We start from the raw sequence: 16,097 nt of genomic DNA, 5'->3' as shown, positions 1-16,097 counted from the left end.
GGCGGGCGGCACAAAATGTCGGGCGGGGCAGGGGCCGCCCCTCGGGCCCCGCGGCGGCGGAAGGGGCGGGCAGCGGCGGCGGCAGCGGCAGCAGCGTGGTACAGCCATGGGCCGCAAGAAGAAGAAGGGCCCGGGCGGCCGTGAGGGGCGGCTGGTGCTGACTTTCGATGAGGAGAGGCGGAGGTGAGGCCGGGCGGGACAAGGGCGAGGAGGGGGGAAGGACGGCATCCCCCGGTCGCTAAAAGCCGGGGGGGGGCTCTGTGTTGCCGGCGGCAGGGAGTACCTGACCGGCTTCCACAAGCGGAAGGTGGAGCGGAGGAAAGCGGCGCTGGAGGAGATCAAACGGAAGCTAAAAGAGGAGCAGAGAAAGATGAAAGAGGAGGTGAGGGAACGGTCTTGTGTCCCCCCCCTCTCCCCGCCGTGGTGGGCTGGGAGCGGGGCAGGAGGGGCGGCAGAGGCGCCGCAGTGACCTGTTCCATCTTTCAGCGGCACCAGGAGTACCTGAAGATGCTGAACGAGAGGGAGGAGGCACTCGGTACGTGCTGGGCCCTCGGGTGGGAAGAAAGAGGGATGCCTGTGGTCCTGGGGTGATAAGGGCTGGGGCAGGGATGCTCGCACATTGTCCCGAAACAGCAGCTGCTCGCTCCTCCCATGTCCCCCTGGGAAGCTGGGCAGCGATCTGAGCGGTGACCCCACAGCCCTCTGGCCCTGGGGGACAGGAGGTCAAGTGGGTTGTACAGAAGGGAAGGAGGCGGGAGGGCATCTCCAAGGTGTTCACCCAGGTCCCCACAGCAAGGAGAATGAGCTTGCCCTCCATGCCTATAGTGCTGGTGTTCAAGCCCTGCCTGCGATGGCTGGGTGTCACCCCTCCCCAGCACAGTGCAGCAGGAACAGCAGTGTAAATCGTGAGAAGTTTGGCACTTTGCAGTGCAGGATTTCTTTGTCTTCCCAGATGAGGCTGATGAACTGGAGCACTTGGTGACATCGTGGACAGAATCTGTGAACATTGACCACCCAAACCACATCGTAACAGTGACCACCATCAGTGACCTCGACCTCTCAGGGGCACGCCAGCTGGGACTGACCACCCCTGTGGTAAAGCCTCTTGCTACCTCTCTGATTGTATCAGCTGTAAACATTCTTAGGGCTGGCTAGTGCTCCCTGAATATGCCTAAAGACTTGCAGCTGGCTGGGAACAGGGATGAAAAGGGAAAGTCGTAACTTTCGTATTTTTCCACAGCTTATGTTGGGCCTCTAAAGAGGAGGAAATGTCCTGTGTGAATAGTTCACTCCAAACTCCTGGAATCCTTTGCTTGTTCCACCTGACCTTGATTAAGTGAAAGGTGGCACAGGACTGGATGGCAACATTGTAGTACTTTAAAAGCCGATACAACACAACAAGCAGCAAGATTTCAGACTTTGCTGTGTGGACTGTCCTCAAACTCTTTCCCCTGTCCTGTCCAGAAAAATTACTATTACTGTTAGGAGGGATTTCTCTCTCTATGGTCCTGTGCTTGGACCACAAATAAGGAAACCATTTAGTTCTGGTTGTGGTTGCTTTTATTCTCAAAATACATTGTAACTGAGATCTTATATTTGTTTTATAGAGACTCTCAGGTACTGGTTGACTTGATCTCTTTTAATCTTCGTGACTTGTGGCTGGATTTGAGCTCTTTGGGGAAGTGTCTGTGTTAACCTTTTACATTTGTAAGGTCATCTTCTAATCTGAAAATCCACTTAAAGAGGTCTTGATAGTAATTTAAGGAAAAAGCTGAGACCTTTGGTTCATAATTTAGACTTCATTTGCATGGCCGTTAAGATCATGCTGAAGTTTTAGGATCTTAGGGTGGATTACTATAGGTCACTGGTCATCCCTTTCCAAGGGACTGCGATAAGAAACCTTGAGACTTGCATAGCAAGGGATGTGGAGAATTAAAAATCTTCATCTGTGACTAGATGGTTCACAAAATAGGATGAAACCGAAAAGTCAATGGAAATGCCAGAATCACAAAACTGTTTTCTTTTTAAGGGAAAAAGTGATGGATCAGAAGACAAAGAGAAAGGGGAAGAGGTGGCGAACAAGCCTGTAAGAGCAATGCCCAAGAAGTCCAGAAACCCTTTCCTGTCTGACAAGTATGTATAGATTCATTCAGGCTTTTGCTGCTGTTAGTCTCTGGAAGCTGATCCAGAGGACTGGATTTGCTTTCCGGATTCGCGGCGCGGCTGCAGGAGGGGATGCGGTGCTGCCCGGTCTCTGCGGGCAGGAGCCAGCAGGGGCCGCTGGCGGAGCACAGGCTGCCCGGACGCTCCGGGCCCATCCCGCGGGCTCCGGTGACAGCGGCTGGAGGAGGAGAGTGGGCTTCGTGCTCTCCTCTTTACCTAGTCCTTCGTCTCGGCACATACTACAGGATGCGGAACTTCTCTCTAGGGTTGAAGGTCAAAAGATCTTAAAGCTGAAAGCTTTGGCGTTCTCCACATTTTTGAGTGTCCAGGTTTTATTACTACTCTGAGGGTGTGGAAAATTACTTAACTCTGTAGTGTCTGGGCAGCCCACTGATCCCAAAATTAATTTTGGTTGTTACTGCACATGGAGGCTTGCAGGTTTCCTGCACAGCTTGGAGTTCCTCTCGGGCATGCCATGGCTGGCATCCTTTCCTGCAGAGTCACACAAGGGCTCTTCGGCTACTGTTGTGGTGTCGCCTTGTTTCTGCAGCCTTTAGTCCCCAAACATTTTTCTCTTTCTGCCCTGCACAGAATCTCTGCTCTTACTGCCACGCTGCACATGCACAGCCAGAAAAAGACGAAAGGAAAGAGATCCCAACGTGGGCAAGGTCCACGGAAGAAAATCCAAAAGTCCGGCACGGGGCGAACCACCAAGACTCAGCGACGGAGACTGACGGGCAAAATGGGCCGTGACCAAGACTAACGGAGAAACTAATGTTCAAACCACCAGCTGGGACAGTGCTCCACGTCTGGCCTGCTCCTCTTTGGGGCCCTGTTGTGGGCAAGCAGCTTGTTTACTAGGTGCTCTGACCAGCAGTGAGCCCAGTTCAGCCTTTCTTTAGCCTCTGGAGCACTGGCCAGGGTGACTAGACACTCTTCCAATTTATTTCTGCATTGATCTCCAGCTAAGTGTCTGAGTGCCACAGAGTCTCTTGAAAAAACTTCTGCTGAGGGTCACATTTGCTATTTGGTGTAACCCTTCTGTCCTTGGGCCTCCCCTTTCAGTGCTGATATTTGGCTTTGTCAAAGAAAAGGATCTAGGACAGAGTGCAACAGTCACATGATCATCACAGCAATTTGAGAGACTTGGAAGAGCTTTGCTTCCGCTCCTGCATCAGTGCCCTGGCATTTCTGCTGTGCAGTAAATCCTTTTTCCATGGAGACATGGTGTCATCTTGTCTCATGCCACACCTGAATGCAGGGGTGCTTTTTGTTTTGTACCTGTGCCAGGTGAAGTTGGGTAACTTTTTGAATAAATCTGAAGTCATTTTGCTAAGAAAAAAAACCGTTCGTGACTTATCTGAAGCATAACAGGAGCTGTGCTAATGCCAGTACCAGCTGGAAAGAGAGGGAGGTAATTCCTGGTGCTTAAAGGATATTGAAATTCACTGGTGCTTGGAAAATGGAATAGCTAGGAGCTATTTCTGTGGTAAGGCAGAGCCAGCCAGAGCAGGAATGGCTCATTCCATTGTCTGCTGAATATGCCGATCTTAACTGCGATAGCTCAGAGGAGTATGAAATGCCCTAATGCCCTTGCTGTATGTGGGTGGCCCTCTCCAGGGTGGGAGTGGCAGAGGCTGCCCTTGCCCTTTACCTCAGGGCTGCTGCAGTTGTTAGCAGCTAATTGCCTTTCTTCTTAGGACTTAAGTGTGTGTTTTTTACTGTGGTTACATTTGGCGGGTGGGGGAAAAAAAATGTTTGCGTGGCCGAGATTGAGGAATACTGATGGCAAAACTCTGAGTGAATCCTCTGAGGAGAGTGAGCCCAGGCAGCATGCTGGCCTCTGTCCTGGAGTATCTGTAGGAAATGGCCGTTCTGCCTCTGTCAGCCAGGCCTCCTCCCATGCCATATGTGTACTGGCAAGGAAATGACAAAGAAAGAAAAGGCCTCTGTGTCCAAAACCCACACCAAAAAAATTTGGAACCCAGAAACGGACAAGTAAATAGATTCCTCATGCCAGAAATGGGAGGGAAAAGAGTGAACCAGTGCCTGAGGCTTTGTGGGGGAACATCAGAACAGTGTTGATGGCCACCAGCCACTAAAGCAAATGGCACCATCCTCCATGTATCTCTCCATAGTTTCTTGGAGAAACTATGTGTGCACACACAAATTCTTCAGTGTGTTAAGGAGGAGAGTACAACCTCGACACTGACAGCAGCAACACAATTTCTGCTAAAGAGAGAGTTCTGAAGGGAACTGCATGGCTCACATGCATATGGTAAGGAATGGGGTCCTTTTGTACCTCCCTTTCCCTTCTGAAGAAGGTAAATGCTGGGGAAGTGGACACTGTTATCCCATGTGCCAGGGGTGCCTTGTGTGCTTGGATTCCAAGTCCCATCCTGGGATGAGTTCTTGGGCACTAGTGCTGCATAATCTCAGTCACATCATTAAAGTGTATGTGGTTTCCTTGCCTCCAAAACAGTTCTTAAACACTGCCTTATAGACCACTCCAGAAAGGGTATGGGCTTTAATGCATGACCGTAATCTATCTACCTGTCTCACTTGGGGTCATTGGGTGTTTCAGAGATGCAAAACCAAAACTCAGGCAAGGCCAAAAGTCTGATGCTGGACTGGATCTCATCCAAAGTGTCCAAGAGGTGCTATGTGTGGAGAATAAAATATTTCTTGTTCTGGTTTGGGAGTTACATGCTCTAGGGTGTTCTGTGTTGTTTGGTTTGAGAGGGATGGAGGAGGGAAGGAGAGGGAAGTTCTGTCTGGAGAGATGTACTACACCAAGGGGACTGCAGCTCAAAGCTAGAGGACAGAGTGTAACACTGTTGGTCTGGATTTTAAGGCAGCTTTCCCTTCTCTCCAGGACATAATGCCTTTGTGGAGTGACCATGGTCAGAAGGTACTTCCCCATCCAAGGAGTTTGCTCTGGACCTGGGAAAGTCACTGTAAAGGAAATGCACCATCTGTCTCTGAAATCTGCTGGAGTGTGGACTCTGGAATATGGGTCGGTTGCCTTCCCCAGCCTGTAGACAGCCAGCCTGGCATGATAGCTGAGACAGTGCTGGATGACCTCATTGTAATCCTGATGGGATGTTAAGAGTGACCTCAGCAGCAATTCAGTTTTTGTCATTTTGCTGCCAGGTGAGCTGGAAAAACCTCACTTTTAGTTTGCTGTTTCTCTGGCCTTAATAACATCTTTCTCAAGTGTCAGCTGAAATCTCCAACAGCCTCCTTGAAAGCTTTCAGTTCCTGCTGGAAGATGAGTTTTCAAATGATATTAAAAAAAAAAAAAAGCATATGGAAAAACTGAGAACATAACTGTTAAATCTTGTGCTGCGTTAACCATCAGGATTGTTCACTGCACTATTGATTTCTCCATTTGATCGATTAAAGCTTTATTTTGTAACGTAAATTACTGACTCAGCCCTAGCCCGCTGTCTTTGTTAAGCACAGGGTGTGCAGTTGGGCTACCCCAGGATATATTGAATCCTGGAGATGAATTCCCACATGCAAGTTAGTGAATTGTTTGCCAGATGCATCACAGTTCATACCAGACTCTGGCTTAAAATTCTTGTTTGCTGCTTCCCATTGTTTTCAAGATGGATTTGAGCATTTCTGGTTCCCCCGCCCCACCCCAGCTGCTCACAAACAAGTTCAAGCTGTTCAGAAGGCCACTTCCAAATATAAGGTACCTGCAAATATTAACATGTTAGTGCAGCTGCTGCTCCATAAAGGAAAAGCAGAGACTAGCAGCTCCCTGTGAACTCCCTTTTCCACAGGCTTTTTGCGTGGCTCTGCAGCTGGGTCACCTCGGGCACCTGCGCATTGCTGTGCGTGTGCCCCAGGCACACACAGAGATGCAAGGCTTTGACGTGGGCTGGCACACTGGGGTTTCCATGCATGATGGCTTTCACTGGCTAGACTGTGATTCCGCACACGTGCACACATAAAAATATAATTGGGATTACAGAGGATCAAAACCAGACTGAGAGCCAAAAAGGTCAGACAGTTGGGGAAAAATTGGAGCGCAGCGCAAAGGAAGAATGGTTGCAGCGTGTGCATGAGATGTGTGATAGTGCACTGTATTTATTGCTTTTGTAGCATATCAAGCTCAAGGCTGTACTCAGTACAGCCACACTGCTGCTTCCAGCACTGTTTTCCAGAAATGAACTCAAGGAAAAAAAGTTACTGGGAGAGTGACGAGAACTTTTTGGGACTAAGGGAGCTGAATAAGGGGTTGCGTGGGGAAGATAGGTTTGAAGAGTGGATTGCGAACTGCCTTTGATGAGCAAACAAAAAGTGAAATCGAATTTTTTGTATTGCTTACCAGGATCGGGAAGAGAAGGAATTTGGAAGAGAAGGAATTTGAATTGTAGCAGGAGCAATGGAGGATGTTAAGGACGTTCCAGTAGAAATAGCAAGGGTCAGGCAGGGTTTGTGCTTGTCAGGTAAAGCCCAGATTAGACAAACCTCTCTGGGAAGTGCTGCGGGTAGGCATGACCTGTTGGAGCTGTGCTGGGAACACGGTGGCATTTGGCTCTCTCAGTGCTCGCGGATGAGTCCGCTGCTTTGGCACCTGTTTCGGGTTCGGGCTAACTCCTGAGGTGCTGCCTCCGGGGGAGCACTGGGACAGACCGTCGGCAGGCGGTGGGGCGGTCCCTGGGGAGCTGCAGCCGAGGGGTAGGGCAGGGGGATGAGCCGCGGCCCGGTGCCCCCGCCGGGCGCAGCCTCCCGCCATCCCGGCCGGGCCGGGTCGATCGCGCGCCCGCCGCCGCCGACACGTGCGCGCCCGCTCCCGTGGGCGCCACAGCCGCGCGCGCCGCCGGCCACTCAGGGAGCGATATGCAAATCACTGCTCGGCGGCAGCCAATGAGAGGGGAGGGGGCGGGGCCTGGCGCCCCGCGGTTCCCACGGCGAGCTTCATTGAGGGGGGAGCGCGGCGGGCGGCGAGGTGCTGGGAGCCATAGGGAAGCTGAGGTACTGGGGGCACTGGGAGCACTGAGCATGGCTGCATGCGTGCATGCATGCCAGGAGCCCTGGGGATCAGAGCATTATCCTGGCAGTAGGCCCCGAGGGATGTGGGGAGCAATGATTTGCCCATCAGGCAGCGGGGTATCAGGGGCTCCAGCCACGGGTGGTAGTTCATGGGCAGGGGAGGGCAGCGATGTTGGGGTGTTTCGTGTTGCATCCCTGGCAGGGGTTGCTTAGGCACCTGTCTAGCATTTTGTGTGAACAAGTCAGAAAACATCCCTCAGTGAGAGGAGGGAGGCTGCAAGACTGGCACTAGTGCAACTTGCTGTATTGCAAATGAGTTCTCTGAGAAACAAAAATTATAACTTGATTTTGGTGTTGACGGTTGGCCCCAGTTAGTTTGGGGAGCAGCCTTTGGTCAGCTGCTCTGACCCGAGTGCCCATGTTTAGGGCAGCAGTGGCATGTTCACCTCAGGGATGCTGGACTGACTTCCTGTCCTGTTGGTGCCTCCTCCGAACAAATTAGGCAGAGCCCTCCCAGCATAGATCACATCCTCAAATCCAAGGACTCACTCTCAAACCCTGCAGAACAGAGAAGGTGATAGTGGGCAGGATGCTTACAAAAAAACAGGACAGAAGTGTGGAGCCCAGCTGTTGTGTTAGCAATGCTTGTTGCCCTTCACAGTTTTCCAATCAGCTATCTTAAAGGTCTCAGAAATTTTAGTGGGAAAATTTTGGCACTGAGAGAGCCACCGTGTTCCCAGCACAGCTCCAACAAGAGGTCATGCCTACCCACAGCACTTCCCAAGGAGGTTTTTCTAATCTGGGCTTTACCTGACAAGCACAAGTTTAGAAATAGTCTCAGTGGGTTTCCAAATTTCTTAAGCTGCTTATAGCCATCTCTTTGTGAGCAACATAGTTAAGAAGAAAGGTTTTCTTTTTGTGACTTTTAACAGAGCTTCAAGAAAGAAAATTTCCATCAAACACAATAGCAGGTCATGCGCATCATTCTCTCTGTTCACAAGGACTCCCAGATTGGGGAATGTCACCAGTCATTTCAGGGTGCAATACCCCCTTCTAAAAGTGGTCCCTGCTAGAGCACACCCTTTTATTAGCTGTAATTATATGGATCATACTGATCACCTTGTACCTGGGTTCCCTTCGATTCCAGTATTGAGAGCTGAGAGCAGGAAACTTCAACCTGGGAATAACATCCCTGCTTCCACAGGAGTCTGAGGCTGGGGGACCCCAAGCTCTGGTCTTCTGCTGCTGTTCCTTCCTCCTTTTCCTCCTGGCTGCCCCCTGCCAGGAGCCCAGCAGCCAAAAATCTTCATTTGTTATGGAACCATGTCTGATTCAGTGGATGACGTGCCTTGCATGAACTTTGAAGCCAACGTATTTGCAAAGAGCCTGTGTCAGCACTGTTTCCGAACTGCAGGGGCTCACCAGCATGCTATTGAGGTGAGCTACTCCATCCCACCTGGAGACTATGCATACTTCATTAAGGGCCCCTTTGTTCTCTATTGGGACTCCACCTATCTTTGTAGAGATGGAAATCCCTAAGAAAAAGGCTCAGCCAGGATTTCTAAATGTCCTGGGGGGAAAGCTGCATGGAGAGAGAGTCTTTCTAGGCACAGGAATCCCCTTAACTGTGCCTAGACTAAAGCTGGGAACCACCTTAGCAGGGAAGGGCTGGACACTGGGTGCAAGGGAAAGATCCTGGAAGGGAAAGCAGGAGTGTCACATGTGCAAAGCTATAAGGAGGGAAGTGGGGACTGGCAGAGCAAGGATGCACCCTGGATTAATCTCTGCTTGATGCCTGCTGGCATTTGCAGTTTTCCTCACCTTAAATATGGTCCTGGTCGATTTCCCTGTGGCCTCTGCTGTTGGCTTAGGGCCAGGACTCAGCCCTGGCCCTGGGGCAGCTGCAGTGAGCTGTTCCAGGCAGGGAAGGCATGAGAGGGTTGAATCTCATGGGACCTTGGACTCTAGATACCTTGATCCAACATGGTCCTTTGAGATGGGGCTGGACGCACAAGCTACTTGGCTGTCTCCGACTGGGCAACAGCTGGTTTCATGTTCACAAAGGGTTTCGTGTTGTTTGCCGTCCTCCAGGAGCGACTGGCCAGGGATGATGAAATAGTAATGAGCCTCCCTCTCTCTTTCTCACCCTCTCCCTCTCTTGTCCTGGCCCTGGGCCCTCTAAGGTTACCTCAGCCCTCCACCCACTATCTGCTCAGAGCTGTCACCTCTGAGTGAATCCCAGTGCAGGCGAGATGCTGGAGGGAAGGCAGTGCAGACAGCTGACTCCCTGGAGCCTCCCCCACTGCTGCTCATAAGCCCTGCAAATAACGGGGCCAGGGAGGATGCTGAGACACCTGCAAGCCCTGACAGAGGCAGAGGCTGGGACTACAGCCTTTTCTGCAAAAATTTTCCTTCCTCTTGGTTCCATTGACTCTTCCTGAGCTACCCTGGTGGCAAGGGAGAGCAGCTGCCAGCAGCATCAGCGTCAACATGGGGGGACAGTTTCCCTGAGCCCTCATCCACACATTCAGTCTCTGGGATGTCTGCAGCATTCAGCATCAAATAGGAGCTTGCTGGGCCTCTCTGGTCTCTTGGAATAGGAGAAAAATCTCAACGGTGGGCTGGATGAGATATCAAGAGCCCTGGAGGCCAGGCTGCTCTCAGAGGAGGTAGAAGAAGCAGGCATTTCCGAAGGACAGCCTTCATCCTCATCCTTGACACGCTGACAGCACCACTGCATCCCCTTCTTCCTCACAGGAGCATGCTGTGGAGGTCACAGGGCGTGATGCCTGCAGCAACCCAGATCCAGGAGAGCCCTGGGACGCCCTCCATATTTTAGCCCCACAGTGCGAGGTGTACGTGTGCGTGGGCCCAGTGGAGGGGACAGAGCGGTGAGTACCAGCTGGGAGCCATGCTGCTCCAACCAGCCCCTTTGATGGGAAGAGTGGAGGAGGGGGAGTGGGAAGCCAAGCAGGGGGAAACCGGACACCTTCTCCCTGATGCTCTGCACACTGGTGCCTGGGAAAAAGGACTGAGAAATCCCCACATCATGTCCTCTAACCATTCCTCTTGGCTGTCCCAGGAGAGGGCCGGGGGCCCCCTGAAAGAGTGTCCTCCTTCTTCACTCCCTCCAGAGCAAGGCCGGTGGTCCCAGGATGGGCTCTGCCAGCCTCTGCCCATCCAGTAGAGAGTGAGCCAGTGTGGCTTGGGCTGCCAGTGCTGCCACCTGCCCCTGAGCTCTGCGGGCTCTGCTGACCACCAGCTGTCCTCTCTCCCTGCCCCACAGCTGGCACGAGAGCAGGCGATATCCCCCACTCAGCCCCGGAGCTGAGGGTGAGCACAGAGAAAGTGGCACCGACCCTAGCACCTGTGCTGAAGCCAACTCCACGCTTGCCAGGGTGAGATGGGGATCTCTTGCGGTTTGGGTTATTCTGGTCTCCCCAGTCCCTTTGGCCCTTCAATGTCACTTCTGCTGGGCACATTCAGAGGGTTTCTGCGCACGCTGACAGGTTGAATTCACCCCTCTGGCTCTCCCGCAGAAAGAAAGAGGAGCCCATCATGTACAGGGAGTTGGATTTGATGGTCCTGATAGGTCCCTTACAACTTGTGACATTCTATGATTCTAAGGTCCTGAGATGCAAGGGGGGATCAGCCGAGACTCTTAGTCCCCACAAAGGAGGCTCTCCCCCTAAAGAGCACATGAGATTCACTCTTGGATTCCCCCATGTGGACTTTCTATGCTGTTTCTTGTCATTGTTGGTCTGGGTTCATCTTACACTCACGCAGCTGCTTTTCTGGTTCCTTTTTACTGGCAGCTTTGGGTTGAACAGGTTGTAACTTCTCGTATATGCTCGTACATCCTTCCATCCCACAAAAGCAACTGGTCCCCCTTGCAGATATCTGCCCTATTTTGTCTCCCAGGAAGGGGAAATGACCCGGTTGTGGGACAACACTTTGGGATCAGGCAAACGGGACATGATGAGCTACATGGGCCATAAGGAGGAGGTGCGGTCGCGAGCCCCTCAGGCAGACAGACCCAGGTGGGCTCAGCCCGTTCGCTCTGGATCCTGGGTAAGAACTGAAGCCCAGGGCTCTAGGAAAGAAATCTGCCCACTGAAAGCAGGTACTCTTGCTTGTTCCCGTGTGAGATTCTAGTTCTGGTTTGCTTTCTACCCAGAGGTCTCTGAAGTTCACAGCAGATCTCTATTGAGATTTAGCATCTCTTTATCCAGTTGTGGTCCCAGAAGGTGTTCGACACCTCCATGGGCACCATGTGAGAGTCCATCTCTGTGTGTGCTGACCACAAACCCTGGATCTCTCAGGTGTTCTCTGTTTGCATGGTTTGGCATGCCCTTGGCTCGCAGTGCTGTGTCCCAGAGCTCCCACCCTGCCTGGAGGGAGTCTGGGTTTTATCTCTCCCCTCCTGGACCATTTCTAGCTCTCCTCCGAAGACCTGCTTTGCCGTGGACGTGGTGGCATCCCGTGTCGCTCGTGCCTCCCCCAGTAACGGCCTTCTCCCCGTCCCAGAGCACCGTCCTGCCAGCCAGAAACGTGAGGAAATCTGGCCGAAACACCGGAAAACTGACCCTCCCTGGGCATCTACCCTGCCGCATGCCCCAGCAGGCTCCCCATCGGCCCGCAGCAACCCCTTTGGTGGCGGTGGGCACCCTGCTGGGTCTCGGGTGCGGGAGTCCCGTGGGCACCCCAGCAGTGGGGGCACAGAGGGGCGGCACGGGCTGGAGAGGCAGGAGTACACAGTGCTGGCAGACCTGCCCAAGCCCAAGCGCCTCGCACAGCGGGATGCTGTTGACCGCTACGGTTCCCGGACACTCAGCCCTGGCCGAGTGGAGGTGGAGAGGATATTTGGCTGCGAACGCAGGTGAGAAGCAACGGGACTCACAGCGATCAGAGGGCCCCTCTCTGCTCTCATGGGGCCCCCACCTCCTAATTGCTATGCCTCATAGGGAGAGCAGGGCTAGATGGCAAAGCTCAGCTTTCAGCTGTGCTTACATTTCCCTTAAAGCAAGGACTGGGTTTAGGCTCAGTGCCATCCAACCTGGGGAGCTCACCCATTGTGGCAGGCATTGGAAAGGTGGAGCAAAAGCTGCACTGATGGAAGGGACCTGCCCACCTTCCTCATCCTCACAGTCACCTTCTGGAAGCTGGAGGATGTGCTGCAAAGCAGGGCTCCTCATGGGAAGAGGGAAGGAAAGCAGTGTTCCCCAGCCCCACTGTTCCCTCAGTACCTCCCCAGGGATCCAGCATCCACTGTAGATGCTGTTCAGGAAAAGATGAGGTATACCAAAAAGTACATAGTAGCTGGTTAGGTCTTGGCTGGAGAAGCAAGAGCAGCTCCAGTGTTGGTGGCATGGGGCAGGAGGGGACATAAACAGGGACTGGGGAAGTATCCTGGACAGGTGGGTGGGATGCAAAGGACCAGATGGGGGGAAGATGAGGAATGGTGTGAAGAAAACATGCGTGAGGCAGCAGAATACAAAAGTTAAGGTGGCTGAAGCGATGGGGACAGCAAGAGGTCATGGCGCACAGTGTCTGAGACAGGTGGAGGTCTGTGGGGTCAGGCTAAGGTGGAGCAGGATCTGCAGGGGCTCTGCCTCCAAGCTGAGCATGGTGACAGTTGGACAAACTGTGTGTGTCCACAGGAAATCAGAGACGCTGGAGGCCTTCCAAGCTCTGGAGGAGGGCCGTGTGGACCGGCTCGATGGCAAGACACCAGTGCCACCCAGCAAAGGCCACCTAGTTCGGAGGCAGTCCAGCCCCAGCCTGCCCAAGGAGGTGAGGCTTGGCAGGACTTTATCCCAGCTCTCCAAGCTGGGTTGCTTTCTCCAGCCGCATTTTCTTCTCTTTCTGCCACATGCTTCTCTTTTTCGTTCCCCTGCTCCCCCTTTGCTCTAATCCCAGTCCTTCCTTTGTCATAGACTGGGATCCTTGGCTCTTAAATTGCAGGAGCCCTTTCACCCTTTGGGTGCAAGAGTCTTCTTTTCAGTATGACCTGGCTCCATGCATAGGGATGCAATTGCTCTCTGGGCAACCATTTGACCAAACCACCTCCCAGCCCTAATCCTGTCTTGTTCTGCTAACTAGTGTGGGGTTTTTTTTAAGAGGACTCTCTGCTCTCTCTCTCCTTAATGACCTTAGAGTCAGCGAGTCTCCTGGCACTTTGAGCAGCGCAGCAGAGACCCCAAGGAGCCCCTGCGCTCCCCCAGCCCAGCTCGGCACTCTGAAAAGGCCAGCAGAAAGCGAGGGGACTCCCCGTGCCCTGCCAGCCCTGGCTGGCTGCTGGAGAGAGGCAGCCGAAGCCCACGCTCTGCAAGCCCAGCCCACAGGTTGGAGAAGAGGGTGGGGGAGACTGTGAGCCCCCCCTGTCGCTCTGAGAAAAGCTGGAGAAGCCGAGGGGAGCCTGGCCGTCCCCCAGACTCAGAAAGGGGCCGAGCCACTTGGCAGGCAGGGAGTACACGGCAAACACTGGAGAAGAAGAGCCGAGGGGACTCCCTGCACCCCACAGGTGTTGGGAAGGTCTCAGATAACAGCAGGCTGAGCTGGGCAGGGCCACCCCCACAGTCCCTCAGTCCTGCAAGATGTATGGAGAGCATGAGGAAAAGCCAAAAGGAGATCTCCCCTCCCAGTTTGGTGCGGGGAGCAGAGAGGCAACGGGTGAAGCCAGGGGAGCCACTGCACATTTCAGGGCCCAGGAAGCCATCTGAATGTGGCTGGCAGAGCCTCCGGGAAAAGCTGACATCCTCCCAGCCTGGAAAGGGCACCAGCAGTGACTGGAAAGGCCGAGGCAAGCCCCTGCGCCCCACAAGTCCAACACGACCACTGGAGCAGGACTGGAAAGGTCAGGGGGATGTCCACCAAGCACAGGTGTGGGAGAAGGACTGGAAGCGCCAACAGATGACCGTGTGCCATGCAGATGTGATGCGCCAGCTGGAAAGAGACTGGAAAAGCCCCGCTAGAGGTCTGGATGTAGGACTACGGCCAGATGACAGCTGGAAAAGGCCTGAGAGCCCAGCACAGCATCTGGAGGAGGACTGGAAGGGTCCTGAGCACACTCGAAACACAAACAACCCAGAGAAGCCATTGGAAAGTGACTGGGGGAACAAGAGTCTTCTCATTTACCATGTGAGTAGGGCAGGAGCCAGAGGTAATGGGACTGTGGCAGGCATAAAACTGGCAAGCACAGAGTGCGTGGGTCCCCTGGGTTGCATTCTGTGCATCCTGACTCCCTTGGATCCTCTGCTTCTCCAGGGGAGCTGAGCTGCCTGGCTGGCACTGGGAAGAGGGAGGATGCTTTCTCTCCTGGGCCATGCCAGGAGGCAGCAGATGCTCAGATCTGGGAAGCTGAATTGAGGACTAGACCCTGATGGCTTCAGCTCCTGCTCTTTTCCCTGCAGCCCCAGCTGGATGGAAGCACCTTCCCACTGCAAAGCAACACCAGCTCCTCAGGAAGCCCGCAGCCACATTTGAATGCCAGTAAGAAGCACAAGGTAGGGGCCAGCCCCTGGGAATGGTGAGGAAGGGCAGCTGCCCTTCCTTGGGGAACACTGTGGGCAGGACCTAGGTCTCCAGCACTTGATCTGAGCAGGCTTAGCATGTTGCTGTCTTCCCATGACCTCCTGGAGACCATGGTCACTAACACTCCCCTTCACTGCATCCTCTGCCCATTTCTTGGGGAAGACAGGGGAAGGGGGAAGGCACTGAGTCACAGAGACTGTTTATAAAGCCAGAGAAGGGTGAGTAATAGGCTTAGGACTAAAATCTCAGTGTAGCTGCTTTCCTTCACTTTATTATTGCCTGGTGCTATGATGGCACCAAGGGTTTTACAGGGATGAAGTGGGCTTTAGTGGCATGAAAGAAGATATGGTGAATTGTGTTGATGTTCCTGGGATACCAGAAATGGCATGAGCAGCTTTGGAGGGCTGCAGAAAGTGTCCCGGGAGCCTATGTAGCTGGCAGCTGCACCTGAGTTTCTGCCTCTGTGTACATCAGTCATCTCGGCCAGGTTGTCCTCTGCTTTGTGCTTTATACAAGGACAAACTGCAGCCAGGAAAGAGCCTGCCAAAGGCCTCTGAAACTCGAAACCGGTGACATCCCTTCCCTCCCTTCACTGCCCCAGGCCAGAGAGGAGCCCAAAGCCCTGAACCTCCTATGTACAACTAGGCCAGATCACCCCGCTTGTGCCAGGTTTCTTCAGCACTAAGCTCTGGGCCAGGCACCTTCTCTTTGCCTTGCAGCAAGCAGCATAGCCTCGGTGTGATTGCACAGTAGAGCCCGGCATTTTGTGATACACAGCCCCTGCCCCTTTTCCTTTGGGACCCTCTCTAGCAATTCCCCTTCCCGAGGCCAACTGCCTTTCCAGGAGCACCAGCAGCCCCCACATGACCTGCTACCACCTCTGCCAAGAGCCTAGAGGAGTTCATTTGAGGGGTCAGGGCATAAAACCGAGCAGCTTCAGGAGCCAAGGCAAGGACCCCACTGCGTGCACTGCTAAAAATCCCTGCCTGCGAAAAATCCCAGCCTGAGAGCAAACCCTGCCTGGTAAGGGCTGGGCTCCCGACGGTCCCTTCCCGGTGCAGCAGCGGCTCAGCCCGTCTCTCTCAGGGCTTCACCTTTGCCCAGGCCTAGGGGTCGGAAAGGCGACACTGCTCATCCCCAGCATCGCCTCCGTCCCGTCCCGTCCCGTCCCGTCCCTCACCTCCCGGAGCCGCCGCCCCTTTCCGTGCGGACCGGCGGCCTCGCCCGCCCCGGCGGCTCCATTGGCTGCGGGCGGCCGGGGCGGTGGCGGCGGCTGCCATTGGCCTGCCTGGGCCCTCCCAGGAAGTTCGGGAGGAGGAAAAAAAAGTTTTTTTGGGGTGGTTTTCTTTTTCTTTCTTTCTTTTTTTTTTTTCCCTTCCTTTCCTTTTCCTTTT

The 16,097-nt window shown here is 53.6% G+C and overlaps 2 protein-coding genes across 3 annotated transcripts in view; both read left to right on the top strand.

The window, feature by feature from the left end:
- Positions 1 to 73: 73 nt before the first annotated feature.
- NOL12 (nucleolar protein 12) lies at positions 74 to 3,508 on the top strand. Its single transcript, XM_017823489.1, has 6 exons — positions 74 to 183; positions 277 to 382; positions 487 to 535; positions 953 to 1,095; positions 2,030 to 2,133; positions 2,755 to 3,508. The coding sequence occupies exons 1-6, from the start codon at positions 107 to 109 to the stop codon at positions 2,924 to 2,926; spliced, it is 651 nt and encodes a 216-aa protein (XP_017678978.1). The 5' UTR covers positions 74 to 106; the 3' UTR covers positions 2,927 to 3,508.
- Positions 3,509 to 14,003: 10,495 nt separating this feature from the next.
- The window catches only part of TRIOBP (TRIO and F-actin binding protein), a 16,671-nt gene continuing 14,577 nt past the window's right edge, over positions 14,004 to 16,097 (top strand). Inside the window, exons 1-2 of one of the 2 annotated variants that reach the window (XM_017823446.1) lie at positions 14,004 to 14,310; positions 14,583 to 14,675. In XM_017823446.1, coding sequence (XP_017678935.1) covers positions 14,083 to 14,310; positions 14,583 to 14,675 — 321 coding nt within the window. In that variant the 5' untranslated portion in view covers positions 14,004 to 14,082. The remainder of the gene's footprint in view (positions 14,311 to 14,582; positions 14,676 to 16,097) is intronic. The other variant, XM_017823447.1, reaches the window with a different exon arrangement.

Source organism: Lepidothrix coronata, unplaced genomic scaffold, assembly GCF_001604755.1.
Source record: "Lepidothrix coronata isolate B3197 unplaced genomic scaffold, Lepidothrix_coronata-1.0 Scaffold102, whole genome shotgun sequence".
In the NCBI taxonomy this organism is placed as follows: Eukaryota; Metazoa; Chordata; class Aves; order Passeriformes; family Pipridae; genus Lepidothrix; species Lepidothrix coronata.
The sequence above is the reverse complement of the archived record's forward strand: the minus strand, read 5'-3'. Positions and strand labels throughout refer to the sequence as shown.

Excerpts from the sequence above, each read along its gene's own strand:
- NOL12 (XM_017823489.1), top strand. The coding sequence starts at position 107 with ATGGGCCGCAAGAAGAAGAAGGGCCCGGGCGGCCGTGAGGGGCGGCTG. Across the intron at positions 383-486 it reads AGAGAAAGATGAAAGAGGAG|CGGCACCAGGAGTACCTGAA; the intron begins GTGAGGGAACGG and ends TCCATCTTTCAG. Across the intron at positions 1,096-2,029 it reads TGGGACTGACCACCCCTGTG|GGAAAAAGTGATGGATCAGA; the intron begins GTAAAGCCTCTT and ends TTTCTTTTTAAG.